Genomic DNA, 22,849 nt, shown 5'->3' with positions numbered 1-22,849 from the left:
CCGGGAATCCGGGGAAGCCTCTGGGCCCAGGGGCGGTGGCGGCGAGACCCCGCCCCGGCCCGCGGCCCGCGCCTATCGCGGCCGCCGGTCAGGTCACGCGGAGAGTGGCGGTGCGGGCTCGGGGCCAGCGCCCCGCGGCTGCCGGAGTCGCGCGGGCCGGGGCGGGGTGCAGGGCGGAGGGTGGAGGGTAGAAATAGGGGCGGGCGGGCCGCGGCAGTCTCGGAGACCAGCGGAGTCGACCTGAGCCACGCCGAGGGCGCCGAGCGAGCGCCGAGCCCGGAGCACCCATGCTGCTGACGCTGGCCTGGGGCTCCCTCTTCTTCCCCGGGCTCTTCGCGCTCTGCACCTGGGGGCTGCGCCGCGCGCGGCCCGAATGGACCGATTACGACTGCGTGATGATCAGCACCAGGTACTCGGCGAGGCTGGCGACGCCCGCCCCGCCCGGCCGCAGCGCGATCTGCCCGGACCCGCCTGCGCCCGCCCCTGCGCCCAGCGAGGGGGGAAGGGGGGGCGACAGGAAGCGAGGGGGCTGCCTCCCTAGTTCCTTGCCCCTCTCTGCGGCCCTGGCCGGGGCTCTGGAAGACCCTGTCCTGGAGGGAGAGGGAGCAGGGCGGAGGGCTGCCCGCGCTGGTCAGGATGGGGAGGGAAGCCTGCTACATGTCCGCCAGCTGCCCTGGGGATCGGGAGCGCGGTGGCGGCCCTACCATTTTCCTCCCGGCGCTGGCAGCCTGGGGGACAGTGACGTTCAGGAGTTTGGGCCCCGTGCTGGATTTAGAGCGCTCCACCCACCCTTTTTCTTTTCTGCCGCATCTTAGGGTGGTTTCTTCGGCGCAGGCTGTGTTCGCCACCGGGTCAGGGATCGCCATCATCCGCTCCTGTAAGAACGTGGTCACCGACAGGTAACAACATCCAATGCCAGGTGAAAGAAGTACAGATATCAGCGCCGAACTTTTTCGAAGTGTGCACATTTTAGTGGCACACAGACACTATTTGTTTATGAGTACACGCTGTTGGATAGGCGGTTAATGGGAAAACTTGGGTGCCATAATTAGTTCCCACCTCCTCTCCTTACCCCTTTCTGCGGGCCACCTTAGGGGAAAGTAAACGAAGAAATGTTAGAGAATGACAGAGTCTAAGCCTGCTTTAAGGTAACATGTAAGAAGACGGTGTGGTCCATTGACCCAAGTTATTTATGAGATAGATACCTTTGGAAATGATTCAGAAGTGAGTGTGGCTTCTAGTTCATTTAAGTCACCCCACTGGGGTCCTGCTCTGAAGCATTCATTGGCCAAGGTATGTGCATTGTGGTTACCAGAGCCTTACAAATGCTGCTCTTTCTTGTCTCCTATGGATTTGCTCAAGGTGGTGAGGAGGTTTCAGGTGCTTTCAGAAAACTGACTTGTCTGTGTTAGAGCTCAGTCCAGAGGCATCAGGAAATGCGCATCTAGTGGACTGAATCATAAAGACTAGGGTGGTCTACTTTGTGTAGTATGTATGTAGACCTGGGCAATGGGTGTTTTGTTTTTGAAGCCTTTTTTGTTGTTGTTCACCTGTCTTCCTAGAACCACTCTTGCTTTCTCCCAGTTAAGTTGAAGAGCGACAGTCAATGTACAGGGAAAGTCTGATAGCAGAGTGTCCTCTTTTCACCTGTTGAGACTGCAGTAGGAGGAGAGCCTGAGTGGGGTATCTGTCTCACTGGCCTGCAGATGTAGTGCCTGGATCTTACTTGGGATTAATGCTGCCATCATGATTTTTGTGCTTTTCTTGGTGATGAATTGTAGGTGCTGAGAGAAAACAGGTCAGGAGACTTTGATTGCATGTGCAAAGGATTGACAGCATTTGCTTGGCCGGGTTCAATTTTTATTGTAATCTAATGGAGCACTCTGTGATCACCTGGCAAGCTCCCTCACTGCCCCCACCCAGTTTGTCAGCCCAAACTTGAAACCAGCCTCTTTTGCAAAGATTAAGACAAATGTGGCTCAGCACTATCTTGAGCTGACAGGAGGGCAAGCAGCAGGCAACCAATACACATTTTAGAAAGAGATATTTGCGCATACTTAACTTTCAGTTCTGTGGCACCACGGTTATGTTTCCCCCTTAGAAACAGTGTGTTTTAATGGTAAGAATCCTGAGTTTGGTTTTCAGGTCCCTCCTTTTATGTATCTTTACGCCCCAGGGGTGAGGAATGTCCAGCTTAAGGCCTGTGAAATAATTTGGTCTGCTCCTACCAAGGCATTAGGGGTGAGTTAATTAAATGTTTGGCCAAATATAGCAGGCTACTTTTTTTTTTTTAATATATTTTATTGATTTTTTTACAGAGAGGAAGGGAAAGAGACAGAAAGTTAGAAACATCGATGAGAGAGAAACATCGATCAGCTGCCTCCCGCACACCCCCTACTGGGGATGTGCCCGCAACCAAGGCACATGCCCTTGACCGGAATCGAACCTGGGACCCTTGAGTCCGCAGGCCGACACTGTATCCACTGAGGCAAACCAGTCAGGACAGCAGGCTACTTTTTAAGTTGATAATTTTGTATGGCCTGTGAATGATGTTATAAATATCCATATGGCCCTTGGCAGAAACAAGGTTCCCCATCCCTACCTTAGATTCTTTGCTCCTAAAATGGAGACAGATACATTTCTGTGCCCATTACCTTCACATGGATGCACAAGGATGCTCTAACTGCACCTAGATCATTTTTAAAAAAGGCCTTTGGGGGCTCATATCCTATATACCCCAATATTTTTTATTACATACCTTTTCACTTTATGCCTTGATGTAGACTGTCTATAAATAAGGGAGTGTCTATAAATCTCCCCAATTTATATGCAGAATGTGGTACAGGGCCAAGTATTTCATTATTCTTTTTTTTTTTTTTTTAATATATTTTATTGATTTTTTACAGAGAGGAAGGGAGAGAGATAGAAAGCCAGAAACATCGATGAGAGAGAAACATCGATCAGCTGCCTCCTGCACATCTCCTACTGGGGATGTGCCTGTAACCCAGGTACATGCCCTTGACCGGAATCGAACCTGGGACCCCCAAGTCCGCAAGCCGACGCTCTATCCACTGAGCCAAACCGGTTTTGGCAGTATTTCATTATTCTTAAAGAGGTCTACATTGCTAACAGGGCTGAGAGTCACAGCTCTAGGCAGTTTTCTCAATTTAAGCATCTATATTTGGAGTAGAGACCCAGTGCACGAAGCACGAGTAGGGTCCCTAAGCCTGGCTGGCAATCAGGCCCAATCTGTGGGGTGACTGGCAGGGCCCCTGCTGGCACCCACCTTAGCTGGCCTGGGACCTGAAGGTTGAGGGCAGCTCCTGCATTGAGCGTCTTCCCCCTGGTGGTCACTGTGTGTCATAGTCAGCGGTCGGTCTGCCATTCAGTCGATTTGCATATTAGGCTTTTATTATATAGGATATATAGGATAGTATTTTTTACATTTAAAAGGATTTTCACATTTTTAGTTTTTTTTGAATTTTTACAATAACTTTGTCAGGGAAGTAGGAAAAGGATTGTTATTGTCATTTTTATAAAGAAAGCTAAGTCCCAGGCTAGAGGTAATTATTATTACAATCTAGATCTTGTAAGAGAGAATTCTACCAAGCAGCCACAATTTCAGATCTTATTGAATTGGTACTGTATGCAAAATATTAAAACCCTAGGTCCACTCACAGGGAGAGGCCAGTTATATTTCAGATCAGCTTTTAATAGCTCTTTATAGTTATTTAACTTAGAATTGCTTTAAGGATGCAATGGAGACCATAGACAGGCAGCAGAATAAATAAATATTGCATTTTCTTGCCTAAATGGAATTCGGCTAATTCATTCACCTGCATATATGTTATATTTTCTATCCTTACTTGTTTGCCTGTTTCATTGTTTATTCATTATTGAGTTATGCTGTGGTAAGTGTGGAATCATTAGGTAATGGTACATATACCATTAAGAGTCTTTGGGGTAGGTGCTTAACAAGCACTGCAGGTGATTCTGATGTTCAGGTAGTTTGAAAACCATAAAACTAAATTGTCTCTTCTTGGTATTTAGTGAATCTAATCCTTCCCAGCATAAGATATAATTTCAGTTTATATGTTTTTATCCACATCAATTTTCTGTAGAATTATGACTTATCATTTGGGAACAAAATTACAGAAATTATAGACTTCCCTTCTAATTTTCTCTAGGACAGTGATAAACTATCATTTTGACACAGCAAATATTGATTCAACCCCTTTGGGGAAGTAAATGGGAACAGTGTCTTTTCTCCCAGTTTCTCTTTGGTTATCTGACTGCTGTAAGGTAGTCCTTGAGCTCCGGGCTCATAACCAGACATATTTTTCTTAATGAGTGGAACTGGGATTAGCCATAGAATTGTAAAGAATATGGCCAGGGTTGCTTGCCAGCAACTCCCTAGAGTGAGGTTACAAGCAGATGCAAGAGGAAACTCCCAGCTGTTGAGCAACAAGTGGAGTTAAACTGGAAATATTGGATTGGGATTCGGGACACCTTCCAAACCAGTTTCTTGGCGGGGCTGTTGAATCATTGGTAGAGATATCTATATCAAAGTCAGCTATATCACAAAATGCCAGAAAATCCATTACAAATGAGTCGCTAAACCAGGCAAATAGTGACAGCTAGTCACTTAAACACATGGTGCTTTCTGCTTTTGACACAGATTTTCTCTGTAATTTAGAAAAAGTTGTTCACCCTATCAACTTCATCATCCTATCCTATAAAATAAAAGCCTAATATGCAAATGGACCAAACAGCAGAAGACCAGTGGAATAACCAGTCACTATGACACACATTGACCACCAGGGGGCAGACACTCAATGCAGGAGCTGCCCCCAGCCAGTAGGCCCCAGGCCAGCCAAGGCAGGTGCCAGCAGGGGGGACCCCCCCGAATCACCCCACCGGTTGCCCTACAGATCTGTCCTGATTGCCAGCTAGTCCTACGGACCCTACCCATGCATGAATTTCATGCACTGAGCCTCTAGTATTCATCATAAAGTATTTGGAGCAAAGACATGTAAGGAAATGTGTTTGAGAAGAGGTTGGTTTTAAGCCACCTTCATAATTGATATTCATAATTATTTCATGGACCACTTATATGCTTTCTTTCAGGCACTGGCTTGCCCAAGAATATGTCTGGTTTTTGATTCCATATATGGTCTACGACATCTACGCCATGTACCTTTGTGACTGGTACCGAATCAAAGAACAGAACCGCAGACACTCCCTCATCATTTTTCGAAACTTCCTAAGTAAAAACCGCCTCATGATCACGCACCATGTGGCCATTCTGTTGGTCCTTGTGCCAATTGCACAGGTATCAGCTGCCTTGGTCACTCATGTCTCCTGTTGATCTGGGTATCATGACCAATACTTAGGAGTCAGGATTGCTCCTCTCTTCCTTCACTTTCCTACTTCACCTGTTCTCGTATGCCAGCTGCTTCTGCAGTTAAATCCCCAGATTAATCATGTAGAGATGTGATCCTCCTTGCCAGCAATCCCCCAGCCCTTTATGATTCCTTAGTCTTTGCCAGAGGTTCTGTCTTTAGTTTGTACAATATAAAGACAATATAAAATACAACATAAGAATTTTTAAAAATGAGACCGGTTATTTGCTCAGTCAACTGGTTATTTGCTCTAACAATGCCAGAGAGTACTGTGTGCATTATTATTACTTATGTTACAAAAGCAAGCTCTGAAAGCAAATAGCCGCATAATTTCTCCCTAGATCCATTTTTCCCATCAAAACTTCACCGAACAAGGAAGAAATGGGAATGCAGAGAGGAAATTCGTATTTTTGAGTGCCTGCCAAGTGATAGGCACTTGATTTAAAAGCTCATAGCTTTCTGCTAATAATTAGAAATGATCAGGAATAATTAGAAATAACATTATAAATTGTTAGCACTATAACGTGTATGCGGCCCACCGGCCACGAGTTTGACATGCTTGAATTGGGGCTCTAAGAGTTGATGTAGCTCACTCTGGTACTACTTGAGCTGCTATTCTCTGCTATACTACTTTCTTGAAAAGATATACAGGTACCGTGTACTACATTCTTTAAGAAGTCTGCCCAACATCTAGCACAGGGTTCTGACACATATTTTGTTGAACTGACTTGGCTAAGTGCCCTTGGCATGACTAAGTTAGAAACCCAAAAGTAGGCTGCAGAGTTCCTTCTGGCCAACATGGAAATTCTAAGAAAGCTTGATGTGTGATGCAATCAGCTATCAGAAGTTGCCTCTGGATCCTAGCAATTCGACCATCAAAGTTCCATTGCTACGGAAGCAGCAGAGTATTAAATGGGTCTACACTTGTCCATGTAGCATTTCCTTTTCCCTTCATGGTCTGTCATGGTCTTTTTCAGCAGCCCTAGAATTTCCTTCCAGTGGTTCCTTAAACTGCATATCATATTTCCCTGTTTCGTCTTCTCACCTGCAGAGGTTTAGGGGAGAGCTGGGGGACTTCTTCGTTGGCTGCATCTTCACAGCAGAACTGAGCACTCCATTTGTGTCGCTGGGCAAAATTCTGATTCAGGCACGTATGAATGAAATGGCAGAAACAGTGCCGGGGGGAGAGGGGGGTACAGACTCTGTTTTTCCTTGGTAGATTGTGAGGTTTAGAGAAATCCCTTAATGCTAGGAATAGTGGAATAGGAGACCCTTGAACAGACTTAAAGGTCCATTGATCTTCCAAGCCAGTGGGGACAAAATTGTAAGTTTGATTCAAATTTGATACAGTCCTTAATGTATTTTTTCCCAGGCCATAGATTTTCTCTCATCCTGTGTTCCTATCAGCTGGGGTGGCTTCAGCATCACAGCTGAAACACCTACAAGGCTATATGCACATACAGATATTGCCATGCTCAATCAACTTTTCCAAGTGTTAGAAAGCTAGATGCCTGAACTTTACTACTGTGGGACTTGAGCTAGTTATTTCCTGAAGGCCCAACCTCTTCATGACTCTGCATTCTCCTTCCCTCTTTTGCAGCTAAAGAAGCAGCACACCCTTCTGTACAAGGTGAACGGAATCCTCACGCTGACCACCTTCTTTTCCTGTCGGATCCTTCTTTTCCTCTTCATGTATTGGTCCTATGCCCAACAGAAGGACATAAGCCTGTTCCAAGTGCCATTCAGGATCCCTGTCTTCTGCAATGTGGCCAATGCCTTCCTCATCGCTCCCCAGCTCTACTGGTTCTCTCTGCTGTGCAAGAAGGCAGTCGGGCTCTTTGATACTCCCCCAGCCGAAAAGGATGGATAAGTGCTCCCAGGAGTCAGGCAGTGAGGGTGCCTCTTCATACTAGCTGCCTCTTTCACTCAGTATTCCACGGACCAAATTGTGCCCTGGATGGCCTCAGCCTTTTGGGTATTGATAAGTAGATGGGTATTGAGTTTTTCTAAAGAATATTACCTCCCTCTTCTAACCTGCCCCTTTTGCAAAAGCACTTTTTGTAATAACAACTGTTGGATACTGTCAGACCTCCATTGGCAGTAAGGTGGTTTTGCCCAATGAGCCTTCCTTGGATCTTATCTCAAGGGCTCTGGGAGGTAGAAGCATGGGGTGTGGAGACAGGTGGACCAGGATAAGTCCCTGGGCACCTAACTGGCCCTCATATTGGTGGCTACCCACCTTTCCAAACACTCAGGGCAATATCCACATATACTGGGCCAGCAGAAACAGTTCTTGACTTGGTTCTAGAAATAATTTATGTTGGCCTGGGGAAACCATTGTGGGTAGATAGCTTTTCATTGTTTACTAGATAATCCACTGCCTCATCCATGTGCCAACATTGAATTCTTGTCATCTGACTTCCAATCAGAAGTCTCATTAGTGAGGGTCGGGGTGGCAGGAGGCAGGGATGGGAACCTGAAGCGCTTGAGGAGGTAAAAGAGGTCTGCATCTTTGCAGGCTGACTATAAGACCAGTGTCAAAGTTGTGAGTTTGTTGTCAACAGTCACAAATACTGTTCCCTTTTTGGCATGTCCTTCCAAGCCCAGCTTTCCCCATATCCACACACACAGGATGCTCTTGTTAAAAACTACAGTGGTAGAGTGAAAAGATGGCTACCAAGCGATTTATGCGTAACCCCTCTCGTTGACACTTTTTCACATGAAGTGGAAACGGAGTTCTATATTCCAAACCATGACAAGTCGCATCTAGACTGCCTCCTAACAGAGCTTGTGGCCAAAAGCCTGTTCCCACTGAGTGCACCACCGTTTAGCCACAGAAGGCTGGAGAGCAAGAGTGCAAGACAGCCCTGGCCAAAACATGTCCTGTGAACCGACTCCTTCACACCATGTGCAAACGGGATTCTCTGGTGCCAACACTAATCATTCCTTATCAACTAGGATGGGTCTTACAAACTGCTACCATGAATTTTTTTTTTTTCAGGTGGTAGTGAGAAGCTAGGTTTTAAAAAGTGCCTTTTGATTCATTGTTGTCCATTAACTTTTAAAGTACTGAATAGGTAACAGTGACTCAAATGTTGACTATTTCAGTCTTTAATGGGTGCCATTTTAAAAATGCAAAATGATATATTTTTTTTTACTGGTTTGTTCACTGTCAGTGTATCTTGCATAAATCACCCCTGTGGGTGATTAAATTGCACTAATATTTCCCAACTTACTCTCATTTGTGAAATATATCAATACCGACTTCCTGTAAGACCCATCCATGACCTGACTTGGCTGGCTGCTGTGTGGTATTGTTTCTGGTCTGTGTTCATATTCATGTAACTCGCAAAGCTGGGGGGTTGAGGGGAGGGGAATGTGTTAGTGCTTTCAGCCTCCAGGAAGGCCTACCTCAAACCTTACTCTAACACTGTTTCTGTGATTCATGGTTCCTGTACACCAAGCATGTCAAACTCTCAGCCTGCAGGCCACATGCCTCGTTTATTTGGCCTGTGTTAGCCTTTGAGTTTGATGTTTGCTGTACACTGTAGGGTCCCAGAGTTCAAGCCTAGTGGTCAGGTAATTTTAGGCCCTTTTCTCTCTTTCTAGGTGAATTTCAATTAGGAGTTGGGAGGGTAGAAACCCAATTGTAGGCCACAGAGCTAGCCCACTTCAGGTGGGGGAGGGAACCTGAATAAGGCCCCATTTTGAATGAGGGCCTGGGTGTGAAGGAGGTATTGGGATATCTCCTTTTCCCTTTCTTGCCTCCCAAATTAAATGTCTCAGCAACCAGCGCTCATAGTTCTGTAAAATAGCCTGCACACCTTAAATTTATTTTTATGCTTCTGTAGACACCATTTCCTGCCCCCCCGCCCCTCATTTTTCAAAACTGTGACAATATACTCCAAGCAGAAGGTAATTACACTCGTCCTTTAAACACATCTCTGCTGTTTACCAGACCTAGTTTTAGTACAGCCCTTCTGGATACACTGAATGGATGGTGTTAAGGCTGTAGAGCAGAAGTCCTCAATTCAGAAGCCATCCATTTTCTTTAGGTCCTTAATCTACCCCCAGCACTAAATTTTCTTGGTCCAACCTTCTTTTATAGTGCTGCTGGCCTTTTGGGCACACAAATCACCTGGCCAATTGATAGAAGAAGAGAGTTATTTTCTTAATTGCTACCTTTTCCAAAAGACCACAAAATGACTCAAAGAGGGTTTCAGTGCAAAAGAACACACACACCTTATAATTTTTCCACTTGGGTATTTCACCTTTGAACTTACCAATTTTAGGATGGAGAAGTCCAATTATGAACTTTCCTTGCAGCCTGATTTAATCTTTAAGACTCTAGCTGAACCCATATTTAAGCCTAAACTATTGATGAGAAAGACTCAAAAGAAATAAGACAAACCTCAAAATGAGATTATAATTTGTGTTACAAATACCCAAGAAACTATTTTCTTTACATTGTTATTGCCATATACTTTTTAGCTTGTTTACAACTTCACATAACTGAAGAGTTTTTTTTGTTTCTCGGCTCTAGCCCCTATAGACCCCACCCTCATCAGCTGTTGTCTGATCCACAAAGGTCAGAAGTTGCTGATCTTCTGCAGCAGGGTCTGGCGCCGCTCCTCGGGGCTAATGTTCTTGGCAATGGACTTTAAAAAGTGCTGCTCATTTACCTTCTGGAGTAAGGCGCTGATAGAAGGGTTGGTCTTGCTCAGAGTTTCATAGCAGGTGAGGATTTCCAAGGCCAAAACGTAGAGTGGTTCACACACCTCTTGGTGGAGCATGGCCATGATGTGCAAAACATGACAGAATACCTGAGTATAAAAAAATAGGGCTTCCTGGGTCAGGTCCTGTTCTTCTCCTTGGGCCCAAGGGCCAACTGACCGTATCAACCTAACTGAGTCCAGGAGGCTGGTCAGACTGCTACAGAGGAGTTTGACCACATGGCTCCAGCCTTCCATAGGAAGCCAGTTGCGACAACTCTGGCTGCAGAGAAACTGGAAAGCTCTCAGGAGGAGAACGGAGAGTTGGAGCTCCTGGGCCAAGGGCTTCAGGTTGAGCAGAGGAACAAACTGAATATATTCCAGACTATAAGGGACATGTAGGAGTTGTTTCTCCAACAGTCTCCTGGTCAACTGGAAAAGGTACTGCCACTCCTGGGTACTGCACCAAGGCATGACTTGCACCAGGGCTACCAGAAAGCCCTTGCTGAACAATCTGACCTCCTCAGGGTTGTCCACACCCACCACTAAGAGGGAGAGCATCCGCTCGGAGATGCTGCTGGAGAGGCAGCAGCACTCCATCCAGGCAAGGAGCCCTGTGCCGGGCCCATACCCAGGGTGGGCCTGGGAGGTCCATTCATCCTCAGAAAGCTTACAGATCTCAAAAAGTGTGGCTGGCACCTCACACTTGAAGTGGCCCTCAAAGAAGTTCTTCAGTCTCAGGTTCACAGTCCAGTCTAGCTGCTCCAACTTCCGGTGGAGCCAGGACAGGGACTTGATCCAGGTGTCTGGGGAGAAGGTCTCGGCATTTGCTAATACGATCTCACAGAGGAGCTCCAGGATATGGACCACCATATCCTTCCCATCCAAAGAGAGGCAGCGCTTCTCCTTGGGGAGCTGCCAGTATTTACTGAAGCAGTCCAAGAGCTGACACAAGCTGAAGATGAGGGGAAACGGAGAGCAGGTTTGGAGCCAGTATTCCTCTAAGCAGGCATTTACTTCGAGGGTCTGAATAAATATCTTCAGACTGAGATCGACCTCTTCAACATCTAGCATCAAGAAAGGCAGGACGAATTCCCTGACAACCTCATCTGGCTCAAGAAGGGCCGCAACTGGAATTCCCTGGGGTTTCATGGGACTCATCAGGCATCTCAGGAGCTCCAAAAACTGCTTTTCTTCCTTGGGTGTAGAGAACTTTGTCCAGACGGTTTCTCTGAGGCATGACACGACAAACGTGGTGGACAGATTTGGACCCTGCTCTTCCGTGAACCTGAGGGCTGGGAAGGCAGTGAGAATCTGAGCCAGGAACTTGTGGGTGCCGAGATTGACCACAGCCATGCTGCACATTTTCTTCACGGTGATCTCTGGGTGCAGTATCACCAGGCGGGCCACAGAAGCTACAGCCTTAGTCAAGCCATGTTCGGAAGCACTCTGTGCAAGCTGGTTAAAGGTCGTGTTGAGGTCTTCCTGAAACCCCTCCAAGTAAGCCAACAACTTCTCAGAGAGGCCCTTTCGCCCCCAGGCAACCAGGATACCTGAGAGGACTTTATTTTTATCTGGCAGTGAGAGGCCTGCGTAACATTCCAGGATCAAGTCAATCACTTGTTTGATCTGAGATTCAGGGATGGCTCTGTCTGTCGTGCTGACTTCCACCACAGTTTCCAGCAGCTTTAATACCAAATCTGGCTCTCGGAAGAGAGACTGGTTATTAACCAGGCAGGTAAGCCACTCATCTGAGAAGGCCCACTTCTTCTCAGAAGCAAAAATGTAGCACATTTCCATATGCCGATCCATCTTTTGCTCAATAATGGCCATGGCAATTGAGGCAGTAATGTCTTTCTCCAAGCCCTCGTTGAGTACCTTGTTCGTTTTCCTCAGGAAATCCCCGACGCACTCTGCCAGTTCAGAAACCACCTGCCTCTCCTCCTTGGATAAGCTGGTGGTACCCAGGTAAAGCTTCAAGTTCTGGCTGAAAGAAGTCAGACTGTCACACAGCCGGTAACTGTCATAATTTGTCCCGTGGGTGCTATTCAGCATGGCCTGCAGCTCCTCCCCCCACTCCCGCAGAAGACTGCGCATGAAGTCAAACCCGGCAAAAATCGTTTCATTCGGGAGTCTGGCCAGCGAGCTCAGGTTGACATCCCGTTCTGCCTCCTTTACCTTCTCTGCCAGTGCCTGCTGGTGATATGGGTTCTGGGTGTCCGAATTCCACACAGAGATCACCGTGGCCAGTTTGTCTAGATACACATGTGCAGACACTTCCTGAGGGTCATCCTCCATCAGTGCAAACACGGTCAGCATATCAGCCAAATTGGCTAATGCACAGCACTTCATCCCAGGGCCCAAGATTCTATTTTGGATTTGCTTCAGTCCAGTGAGCAGCATGGCCAACAAAGGCATGGTAGGACACACATCAGGGTCTGACTTAAACCTCTTTGGAGGATGGGAGAACTCATCTGAAGAGGATAAGTACTTATTAGCCATTGTCCTAAACTGAGAGAGCAGGGGGTCCTGCTGATTGTCCTTGTGCTTCATCATTTCCCACCAGACATCGAGGAAGAAGGCCACATCCTTTGAAGAAGTATCAATAGCCATGTGCTCCAAAAAGCGCTCTAGTTCTGCACGGCAGATGGTGGTAGGGAGTGCCATCAGGAGCTGGATAAAGAGTCCAGAAGCTTCCAGGGACTTGAGCAGCTCAAAAAGAACTGTGTGATTGATGGTAGGGATCATGTTGCCTACTGAGAAGAACACATCTTCCTGCCACCGAGTTTCAGTGTCAGAAGGGGTGACGGGGTAGGGCTGAAGAACCTTGGCCCAGATGATGACCAGAGCTTTCCTCTTCCAGGCAAAGGACTGGGAGCATGCTGTGGCGGAGATTTCCCTCAAGGCCTCCACAATGGGCCGCCCAACATGCTCCCAGTCAGACTTTGTCAATTCTGCCAGTGCTTTGGGGTGGAACAGCTGCTCGGCCAGCAAAAAACCCCCATGCAAAATAGTCATTTCTTCACAGATATTCAAGGGTCCTGCACGGAGAGAAGCCGAATAAGATAGAGTGTGGTGACAAATTTCAAAATAGTAAGCAGAAGTTAGAAGGAAAGATAGCAGTTGGTAGGTTGGCTGTTGGGATCAGGGTTAGAGATAAAAGTTCTAAATAGGATCAGTGGGAGAGGGGGAAGAAAGCAGTGATTCTAGGAGCCACTGCAGAGTTGGAGTAAAAAGGACTTACTTGAGGAATAGAAAAGGACTCCCAAACTCTAGCTTGGAACTGGGAAGACAACAGGCACCATTGGAGATAGGGACACAGAAGACTCAGAACAGGTTTGGAGGGAATCTGTTAAGTTTTGGTTATTTGGAGTTTGAGGTATAAATTAAGGTAGAAATGCCCTCCAGCAATGGAAATGCAAGGCTGAAGCTCAGGAGGAAAGTCAGAGGGGATCAATGGAACCAATGAAGTGAGATCTCTCAGGAAAAGCATTTGAAAAGGAAAAGCTGGGCTACAGAGGCTAGACCAGCCATGGGCAAACTACGGCCTGCAGGCCGGATTTGAAATGAATAAAACTAAAAAAAAAAAAAAATACCGTACCCTTTTATGTAATGATGTTTACTTTGAATTTATATTAGTTCACACAAACACTCCATCCATGCTTTTGTTCCGGCCCTCAAGGTACAGTTTAAGAACCCATTGTGGCCCTCCAGTCAAAAAGTTTGCCCACCCCTGGGCTAGACCCTCCAGCAAAAGATGGGCCAGCAGAGGATTTGGGGAAGATGGGTTTAGAGAGAAAGCACAATGACAGTATCAAACTACAGGGACCACAAAATATATATTGCAGGACATGAAACTGAGCTTATAAATTATGATACAAATTAAAAGGCACATGGCCCAGGGCTGTGGGCATAGAAGCAAGCAGACAAACCCTACCTCCCCCCTTTTCTCTCATGGCCTTGCCCTGCAAACAGATTTCGGCCTTTCAGGGAAACAATTCATCCCATGGCTTCTTCCAACAAGAACAGCTACTCATGGCCCTGGTTCTCTGGTAGAAACCACGGGGTAGATAGAAAAAATAATGCACTACATTAAGTTCTCCCTTCAGTGACCCACAGACTTATCAGTGAACTGACACATATTTATCAAGGAAGGCATCTTGGTCTGTTTAATCAGACATGAGTTTAGCTCAGCCATTTAAAAGCAGTCATCTTGGACAGATGACTTCTCTGAGCATCCCTTCGGTTTATGTGGGATAATACAAACTTCATATAATGATCATGAAGATCCAATGATATATACTAGTCAAGCTCTTGGCACCAGGTTGGTGCTTACTGTTAGCTCCTGATCCCGCCTCCCAGAGATAGTGAGAGTTAAACAAGATATAGCTACAAAAAGAATCAGGATTCAAAGAGCCTGATTCAGTGCTCAATAAATGTCTTTCCCCAAACCTTTCATTTTGACAAGAACAGAATCTTGTCACTATTCTTGGCCTCCCTGAACTCAGAAACATGAAGACAGACCTTTCTCAGGTGTCTCCTTTGGCCCAGAAACGAAGTCAGATCCCAAATACTACTGCTCAATAATCAATATTCCTGTCTCTCCCCTTTCCCAGGACCCAGAGATGCCACCCCTTTCTCAGTCCTTCATATTCCCAAGAACCCATCTTCCCAGACTCCTGATTCCAGCAGATTAAAGAGTATCCTGCTCCTTGAACCATTTATGGGAGCAGCAAAAAGGCCAAGAGCTCAATCGGCACTCCTATGCAGATCCTGGGGAAGGCAATCCGCCCTGGCTCCAGTGGCGAGGCCGACTCCCACGGAGGGTTAGGTTGCTCAGGGAGCTCTGGACCTTCTTTCTAGCTCAGGCTACTGTCCAAGGCACCAACATATGTTCCCTACGATTCTGTAAAATGAATATTACTGCGCTATCAGTTCAGCTGAGATGTCTGGCCTCTAACAGCTATTGTCCAGAGAGACTCAAGTATAAGTCCCAGGAGCAGTTGAAAGCTGGGTAATTCCCCAGTGTTTTGTCACTACTGGTTAACGGTGCTTCTGAGTGCCCGCTCCTTTATATGTACTCAGTGCTGCTTGTGCCAGGTGGCACTCACGTAAGGTCTCTTTAAGTCTTCATGTCAACCTTTTGAGGACCATATTACTCCTGTTTTAGAGACGGGAACATGGAGACTCAGAAGCCATTTGCTCAGGAGAGCGCAACTACAAGGCTGTTGGGCAGAATCACCACAGCTGTAAGGCTCTGGGGGAGGCACCCAGGGGAGCCAGAATGCTAGGCCTCCCCACCACCGCCTGCCATGCACAACTTGAGCGCTCTTTGGAGCACGTGGCTATTGGCACAAAGTGAAGAGCTGGCTGGGGCCAAGGACCAGAACTTTTCTCCACAGGCCCAGTATTGCTGGCACACCTTGGGGTGCCTCCTCCAGCTCCCCCAGAGCCATCTCCTAGTCCTATCCCCTTAGGAGCATGTCCAGAAGGGTAAAAAGCTGGGCCGGGAGCCGCTGATTTATAGCAGCTCCCCCCTCCCTTCTCCCAAACTTTGCCTCGGAATTCTGAATCAAGGCGCACGTGCACTCTGCAGCCACAACCCTCCCCACAACCGCTAGTCTGATGAACGCCAGCTCCGTGCAACGCGCTGCACCGGGCGCTGTAAACACGTGATCTCAAGGAAAACTCCCCCAAACTCTGCAGTGGATACATCATCATCTCCGTTTTACTATATCTACGAGGACCTCCTGAGCCTAAGTCACTTGCTAAAGAACTCATCAGACATCCAACCGAGACCGTCGGGCACCCGGGATCCCCCCGAGCGTCCTCCCAGCCCGGCAACTCCCAAATCACCTGCACGCACCCTCTTTACTTTCAGGGAATCTTCCCTTCACAGCCGTTTGGCGCTTCACGTGGAAAGGGCCCCAAGGGCCCCAAAGCGGCGCGGCCGGGGCTGGAACCGGGTCTCCCGAACCCCCGGTCTCTGAGGAACCCCCTGTTCTCCAAACCGCCCCCCAACCCGGGGTCTCCCTCAGCCCGGGCCGCTCGGCACCGCCCTGGTCGCCGCGGCGGGAGGTAGCCCAGGCGGGCTCGGGGAAGGGAAGCCGGGACACCCACCTAAGTCCATGGCGGCGTCGCGGGCGCAATGCGGCGAGTACTGCGCCGGAACCACGACACAATGGGCGGCCCGGGGGGCGGGACCAAGGGCCGCGCCTCAGCCCCCGCCCACGGTCTCAGCCCCGGCTCGGCGCGGGCAGCCGCGGCTCCCTCCGCTCGGCGCGCACGCGCGGTCCTCACCGACCAGCCCGCGGCGTCCGGGCGCCAAGCCCACAGCGCCCTCTGCCGGCCCTCCAACAGGTTGGTACGCGCCCCGCCCTGCGGCCGCTGCGTGCCCCACCCCGCCCCTCCCTCTCCGCGGGTGCCCACCCTGGCCACCCGGCCCCCTCCGCTTCCCCTCTCCTTTCGGGCACCCGCCGGTCCAGTCCACTGCCCAGCCCTGCCTCCTGATCCCAGTGGGTCCTACCCATTAGCTCCGTTCCCAGCCCCGCATTCGGCTCCCCCCCCCCCCCCCGTCACCCCGGGACCCCCCGCAGTTTACACACACTGAACGCCCCTCGCAGGCTGCCCACTAACCAGCACGGACGCACCCTCTGTAATGCCAGGCTTCTCCCCCAGCAGCGCATCTCCCCGTCTCACGCTCTGACCACCTAGCGCCACAGCCTCCCAAAGCGTCCCCATTGCTCCTCCTTCAGAACATAGCAGCAGCTCCTTAATTTTCTGGCATCGTAGACGCCTTTGAAATGTGAATGGTCGTCCTCCGCCCCAGAAAATGCACAGTGCAGGACCAGAACAACTGTGTGTGTGTGTGGGGGGGGGGGGGGTGAGGGGGGAAGGAGGGGCAGTGAGGGCAGATCCAGTCCAGTGGGCCCATTTGGTTTTTCACTGAGAACACAAATATCCCCTGTTTTCCCATATATATATCACCCTGTCTCCTTTTCTCCCTTTCCCTTCTTCCCAGACTTAATCACTAGCCCCAAGTGTTTCTAGTTCTTCACCCTCCAGCTTCTAGGACCAGGTATCACTTAAAAAAGCCAGAGGGGCCGAACCTCAGTTCCCGAAATGGGCCAAGTGGAATTTGAGCTGGCCTGCGCCACTCTGAAGCAGTTGAAGGGCCCTGTGAGTGATCAGGAGAAACTGGTGGTGTACAGCTTCTACAAACAGGCCACCCAGGGCGACTGCAACATCCCTGCCCCGCCTGACACAGATGTGAAAGCCAAGGCCAAGTGGGAGGCATGGAATGAGAAAAAAGGGATGACCAAGATGGACGCCATGAGGATCTACATTACTAAAGTAGAAGAACTGAAGAAAAAGGAAAATGGTTAAGGAGGACAAGGAGTCAAACAATGAAGTAGCAAGGCTCCTCTGGTAGGGAAATGGGCTTCTTAAAAGACCTTGATGGCTGAAATGTCCCCAAACCGTGGCTACCGTAGCTGAGACCTCAATAAATCTTTTAAAAACTGCGTGAGCCCTAACCGCTTTGGCTCAGTGGATAGAGTGTCAGCCTGCGAACTGAAGGGTCTCAGGTTCGATTCCAGACAAGGGCATGTACCTTGGTCGTGGGCACATCCCCAGTAGGGGGTGTGCAGGAGGCAGCTGATCGATGTTTCTCTCTCATCGATGTTTCTAACTCTCTATCCCTCTCCCTTCCTCTCTGTAAAACTCAATAAAATATATATTTTTTAAAAAGCTGCACGGAAGTGCACGTCTGCTGTTCGAACAGCAATGAACTCAAAGTGATTGTGAGAGTACCGGGGAGCTGACCGAAATGCGTTAAGTGCATCTCTCCTCTAAACAAAGTTCCATCAAATCTGGCCTTGGGTATGATTCTACGTTTTCCCAGCCTTCCTACGCGCACATCATATGTAGATATTTGACAGCAGTAGAGGGGTGGCAGAGAATCAGGCTAGGAAAATGCCCAAGGTTTGAAGTCCATGACAGAGGCTCTGCTTCTGGGGGAGGAGGGAAGGCCAGGAGGCCGAGGCGCCTTATCTCATCAGGGGCTGTCCATTCACTATTAACCCAGCATTTTGGAGGGGAAGAGGTGTTATCTTCCAAAAAGCTGTCAAGTCCTACTACCAAAAGCCCCTACTGGAACACAGGCCTGATGAAGTTCATGTGTTGAGGGAAGACAGACTTGTAGCAAGTAACTGTTGCATCACAACACAGCAGTGGAGAAACACTGGAGCAGATGGTTTCAAAATCCCCGCTCTGAAACACTCATCAAGGCCTAGCGACCAAAATTTTCTTGGGACTACTGTGTAGCTAATCCTGGTTTCTACTTGGGGATGTTTGTGGGACAACATGTACATGTATGTATATGGGATTTGTTTCAGGAGCAAAACAAATCCTCTGACCCATGCAAGAGCCAGAGTGCCTGAGCTCAGCTTCCACTCCTTAGTATTGATATCATGGCGGCATCAATGCACAACATTGCACTGGGATATGGAGGCTAAACGATATTAGAGACATTTTAAAGCAAAAGGTCTGTTGTGGTATGGAATTTCCCAATGTTTTCCCTTAATTAAAAAAAATGTTTTGGGGGCTAGGGTTATCCATTGGGGACTGGCTTTAGCTCTTTTGGCCCTGCTCCATTCCTTGGGGCTAAGCTAGGCTCTTAGGGGCAAGAGACTCTGACCTGGACTGGGCTCCACCCTTTGGCACTAGGCTAGGCCATTTGGAACTAGGTCGGACTCCTTCTGGCTAAGCTTCGCCCTTTGAGGCTAGGCTTGGCTCTTTGGGGTTAGCTCAGCTTTTGGGGGCTACACTCAGCGCTTCAGGACTAGGCTGGGCTCTTTGGAGCTAGGCTTGGTTTTTCCAGATGAGGCTGGACTCTTTGGGGCCAGGCTTGGCTTTTAGGAACAAGGGTCAACCCTTTAGGATTAGCTTCAGCGCTGAGGGTGAGGCTCGGCCCTTTGGAGCTATGTTTGGCTCTTAGAAACTAGGGTCATAAAGAAAAACACAGACACTATTTTCATACTTCATGACATTAGGTTAGCTCCAGTTCATGAAGGGCTAGTAAACAACAGAAGCAACAACCATAAAGGCCTCAGAGGAAACCAAACCTCACCAGATATCTTTGAGATCTTCTGTTGACATATTTGCAGGAAGTTGCTACAGACTAAGTACATTACTTAAGAATGAAGTATACCCATGCCCAGCCGGTGTGGCTCAGTGGTTGAGCATTGTCCTGTGAACCAGGAGATCATGGTTCGATTCCCGGTCAGGGCATATGCCCAGTTGTGGGCTTGATCCCCAGTGTGGGGCCTGCAGGAGGCAGCCAATTGATAATCCTCTCTAATCACTGATGCTTCTCTCTCTCCCTCTCCTTTCCTCTCTGAAATCAGTAAAGAGGTAATATGCAAATTGCCCTTCACAAGATGGCTGCCTACGACCAGGTTGGCAGGGGGGTTGGGTTAGTGAGGGACGACCAAACAACTGAACAGCAGGCTGCGTGGGATGACCAGGTCGGCCGGGGGTCCATGAGGGGTGACCAGGCTGGCGGGGGGGGGGGGGGGGGGGACAGGGGGGGCAGTTGGAGGCAACCAGGCCAGCAGCAGGGGGGCAATAAGGGGTGACCAGGAAGGCAGGTGAGCAATTAGGAGCGAGCGGTCCAGGATTGTGAGAGGGATGTCCCGGATTAGAGAGGGTGCAGGCTGGCTGAGGGGACCGCCCCCCCCCCCCCCCCCGCACAAATTTTGTGCACTGGGCCTCCACACTAATAAAAGAGAAACATGCAAACTGGTGTCACTCCGCTATGCCCACCAGCCAATCAGGATGAGTATGCAAATTAAACCAGCAAAGATGGCAGTTAATTTGCATATGCAGGCACAGAGTGAAGACTGAAGACTGAAGAGACTTGGCTTCTCTGCTGCAGCTGGAGTGAAGGCTTGGGTCCCAGGTGCTGGAGGAAAACCAGTGCCGGCAGCCAAAGGAAAGAAGGCCTATTGCACAAATCTCTTCGTGCAACAGGCCTCTAGTATATATATAATTGATTTCAAAATTTTTTCCTCTTACTAGTAAGTGTACAACTATGCATGATGTAAATTAATGCTGTTTATCTACTTGGGATATTTTAGCTTTATGATATCAGCCCTGATATCATAAGAGGGATCTAGTATTGGTTAGTCATTCAGTACTTACATAAACCACTTATTTTACCATAAGAAATTTAGAAGTAGCCTAATACACTGGGGAAAGTAGAGTTTCACAAGAACAGTATTACTAGAGATACACATCGAGATTTACTTTAAAAAATTAATTATCTAATGGAAAAAATCTGAGAATTAACAAATCATAGTCTAAAAAACACAGAGGCTTATTTGATTATTCAAAATTCATACAATAATTTCCCCATGTATAAGCAAAAACAGTGAACCAACTGTCTAGAGGGGGAACATATCTAACTTGGTTTGCTTTGAAACTCACGACTGCTCCCTAAAACAGAGAATTTGAGTGCAAAGTTCTGTGAAGCCAGAAAGGGATTTTTTTCTCTCGGTGAAGGTAAGATCAATGATTAGAGAGAATCGTTGATCGGCTGCCTCCTGCACATCCCCTACTGGGGGATGTTGTCCTGACTGGGAATTGAACCTTGGCCTCCTGGTTCATAGGTTGACGGTTAACCATTGAGTCACTCCAGCTGGGCATGCCCACCACTTTATTGACTTCAGAGAGGAAGAAGGAGAGGGAGAGAGAGAGAGAGAGAGAGAGAAAGAGAGAGAGAGAGAGAGAGACATCAATGATGAGAGAGAATAACTAATTGGCTGCCTCCTGCATGCTCCCCACTGGGGATCATGCAGCAACCAGCCTGCAACCTGGACATATGCCCTTGAACAGAATCGAACCCGGGACCCTTCAGTCCGCAGGCCAACGCTCTATCCACTGAACCAAACCGGCTCGGGCTGCTCACCACTTTATTTATTTTTATTTTTTTTATTATATTTATTTTTAAAATATTTTTATTTCTTTCAGAGAGGAAGGGAGAGTGAAAGAGAGATAGAAACATCAATGATGAGAGAGAATCATTGATTGGCTGCCTCCACTGGGGATGGAGCCCACAACCGAGGCATGTACCCTTGACCAGAATTGAACCCAGGATCTCTCAGACCGCAGGCCGATGCTCTATCCACTGAGTCAAACCAGCTAGAGCTGCTCACCACTTTAAATAATGAATCTTACAGGTTGGTATAATAGCTTGATTTTAGAAGTATATCTTCAAAAAACATTTAATAATAAATGTGCCCAATATAATTAATGTTTCCAGTAATTAAAATGTATTTGTTCTACAGAACCAAACAGAAAATTACACAAAAACATTTAAAAAAATTTTTTTCAAGCTAAAGAAATCGTCTAATCCATTTTAAAGAAATTTAATGTGGCCCTGGCGGGCTTGGCTCAATGGATAGAGCGTCAGCCTGCGGACTGAAGGGTCCCAGGTTCGATTCCGGCCAAGGGCACATGCCTGGGTTGCGGGCTCGATCCCCAGTGGGGGGTGTGCAGGAGGCAGCCGATCAATGATTCTCTCTCATCATTGATGTTTCTATCTCTCTCTCCTCCCTTTCTTTCTGAAATCAATAAAGAAATATCTACACTAATAAAAGAGAAAAATGGTAATTGGCATACGGCGATACTGTTTTCATTGGCTAATCAGGGCTATATGCAAATTAACTGCCAACTAAGATTGGCAGTTAACTGCCAACAAGATGGCGGCTGATTTGCATACGTAGGCACAATGCAGGGAGGCGAAAGGGAAAGCAGGAAGAAGCCCCCTGCCACTGACAGTGATCAGAAACCCAGGGGGGAGCTAAGAGCTGGGGGACAGGGCAAAGGCAGCCCTGGGGCCGCCTTTGCCCTGCCCCCCAGCCATGATCGGAGAATCAGGCGCCTTTGCCGCCCTGGCCAGTGATAGCAGGAAGTAGGGGTGGAGCCAGCGATGGGAGTTGGGCACGGTCGAAGCTGGCAGTCCCAGGAGCTAGGGGTCCCTTGCCTGGGTCTAAAGCGAAGCCCACGATCGAGGCGCCCCCCGCTGCCACTGCAGGTCCCCGCTGCCGGGCCGGACGCCTAGGCCAGAGGCGTTAGGCCTGGGCAGGGGCGGAGCCTGCAACCGCGGGGAGCTGGGGGTCCCCTGCCCAGGCCTGACACCTCTGCCGGAGGCCTCAGGCCTGGTCAAGGGGCCGATCCGGTGACTGGTGATCGGAGGGTGATGAGGGTCAACCCTCTGGCCGAGGCATCAGGCCTGGGTGGGGGGCGGAGCCGGGGATTGGGGGGATATGATGGTCCCCTTGCCCAGGCCTGAAGCCTGGGTCAGAGGCGTCAGGCTTGGGCTGGGGGTGGAGCAAGCGATCAGAGGGAGATGGGGGTCCCCTGCCCAGGCATGATTCCTGGGCCAGAGGCCTCAGGCCTGGGCGGGGGCCAGAGCCAGTGATCGGGGGGAGATGGGGGTCCCCTGTCCAAGCCTGACACCTCTGGCGGAGGCGTCAGGCCTGGGCAAGGGGCCGATCAGGCGATCGGAGGGTGATGGGGGTCAATGCCTGAGGGCTCCAGTATGTGAGAGGGGGCAGGCTGGGCTGAGGGTCACTCTCCCCGGCCCCCCACACCCAGTGCACGAATTTCATGCACCGGGCCCCTAGTATTTAAGAAATAAATAAAAATAAATATCATTATAAAAAAAAGAAA

At 48.7% G+C, this 22,849-nt stretch overlaps 4 protein-coding genes across 7 annotated transcripts in view; 2 read left to right on the top strand and 2 right to left on the bottom strand.

Annotated features, from left to right (window-relative positions):
* VPS53 (VPS53 subunit of GARP complex) overlaps positions 1-16,322 on the bottom strand; it is a 191,345-nt gene extending 175,023 nt beyond the window's left edge. Inside the window, exon 1 of one of the 2 annotated variants that reach the window (XM_036340926.1) lies at positions 16,235-16,322. The gene's annotated coding sequence lies outside the window, so the exon portion shown is untranslated. Of the gene's footprint in view, positions 1-789; positions 924-16,234 lie in introns of those variants that run through there. The other variant, XM_036340925.1, reaches the window with a different exon arrangement.
* TLCD3A (TLC domain containing 3A) lies at positions 195-8,633 on the top strand. 3 transcript variants are annotated; one of them, XM_036340928.1, is made up of 5 exons: positions 205-409; positions 816-899; positions 5,128-5,332; positions 6,454-6,549; positions 7,003-8,633. In XM_036340928.1, exons 1-5 carry the CDS (start codon positions 288-290, stop codon positions 7,270-7,272), a joined length of 777 nt encoding a protein of 258 aa, XP_036196821.1. In that variant the 5' UTR covers positions 205-287; the 3' UTR covers positions 7,273-8,633. The 3 variants fall into 3 exon arrangements, with proteins under 3 accessions (XP_036196824.1, XP_036196823.1, XP_036196821.1); XM_036340931.1 differs by lacking the exons at positions 6,454-6,549; positions 7,003-8,633 and having other exon boundaries at positions 195-409; positions 816-919; positions 5,128-5,262; XM_036340930.1 differs by lacking the exons at positions 5,128-5,332; positions 7,003-8,633 and having other exon boundaries at positions 197-409.
* GEMIN4 (gem nuclear organelle associated protein 4) lies at positions 4,592-16,855 on the bottom strand. Its single transcript, XM_036339722.1, has 3 exons — positions 16,765-16,855; positions 15,981-16,274; positions 4,592-13,155 (listed from the first exon to the last, which is right to left on the bottom strand). Exons 1-3 carry the CDS (start codon positions 16,853-16,855, stop codon positions 9,992-9,994), a joined length of 3,549 nt encoding a protein of 1,182 aa, XP_036195615.1. The 3' UTR covers positions 4,592-9,991.
* Positions 16,673-17,637, top strand: LOC118671887 (diazepam-binding inhibitor-like 5). The gene has a single exon (XM_036340932.1). The coding sequence runs from the start codon at positions 17,237-17,239 to the stop codon at positions 17,498-17,500; it is 264 nt and encodes an 87-aa protein (XP_036196825.1). The 5' UTR covers positions 16,673-17,236; the 3' UTR covers positions 17,501-17,637.
* The last annotated feature ends 5,212 nt before the right edge of the window (positions 17,638-22,849 follow it).

This window comes from Myotis myotis, unplaced genomic scaffold (assembly GCF_014108235.1).
Source record: "Myotis myotis isolate mMyoMyo1 unplaced genomic scaffold, mMyoMyo1.p scaffold_m19_p_17, whole genome shotgun sequence".
NCBI lineage: Eukaryota > Metazoa > Chordata > Mammalia > Chiroptera > Vespertilionidae > Myotis > Myotis myotis.
The sequence above is the reverse complement of the archived record's forward strand: the minus strand, read 5'-3'. Positions and strand labels throughout refer to the sequence as shown.

What these genes read in the sequence shown, in the direction of transcription:
- TLCD3A (XM_036340928.1), top strand. Translation starts at nt 288, where the DNA reads ATGCTGCTGACGCTGGCCTGGGGCTCCCTCTTCTTCCCCGGGCTCTTC. An exon ending in TGCGTGATGATCAGCACCAG is followed by an intron (nt 410 to 815) that starts GTACTCGGCGAG and finishes GCCGCATCTTAG; the next exon opens with GGTGGTTTCTTCGGCGCAGG. An exon ending in TCCTTGTGCCAATTGCACAG is followed by an intron (nt 5,333 to 6,453) that starts GTATCAGCTGCC and finishes TCTCACCTGCAG; the next exon opens with AGGTTTAGGGGAGAGCTGGG.
- GEMIN4 (XM_036339722.1), bottom strand. Translation starts at nt 16,855, where the DNA reads ATGGGGACGCTTTGGGAGGCTGTGGCGCTAGGTGGTCAGAGCGTGAGA. An exon ending in GAAGCCTGGCATTACAGAGG is followed by an intron (nt 16,275 to 16,764) that starts GTGCGTCCGTGC and finishes GTTCCGGCGCAG; the next exon opens with TACTCGCCGCATTGCGCCCG. An exon ending in ATTCCCTGAAAGTAAAGAGG is followed by an intron (nt 13,156 to 15,980) that starts GTGCGTGCAGGT and finishes CTCTCCGTGCAG; the next exon opens with GACCCTTGAATATCTGTGAA.
- LOC118671887 (XM_036340932.1), top strand. Translation starts at nt 17,237, where the DNA reads ATGGGCCAAGTGGAATTTGAGCTGGCCTGCGCCACTCTGAAGCAGTTG.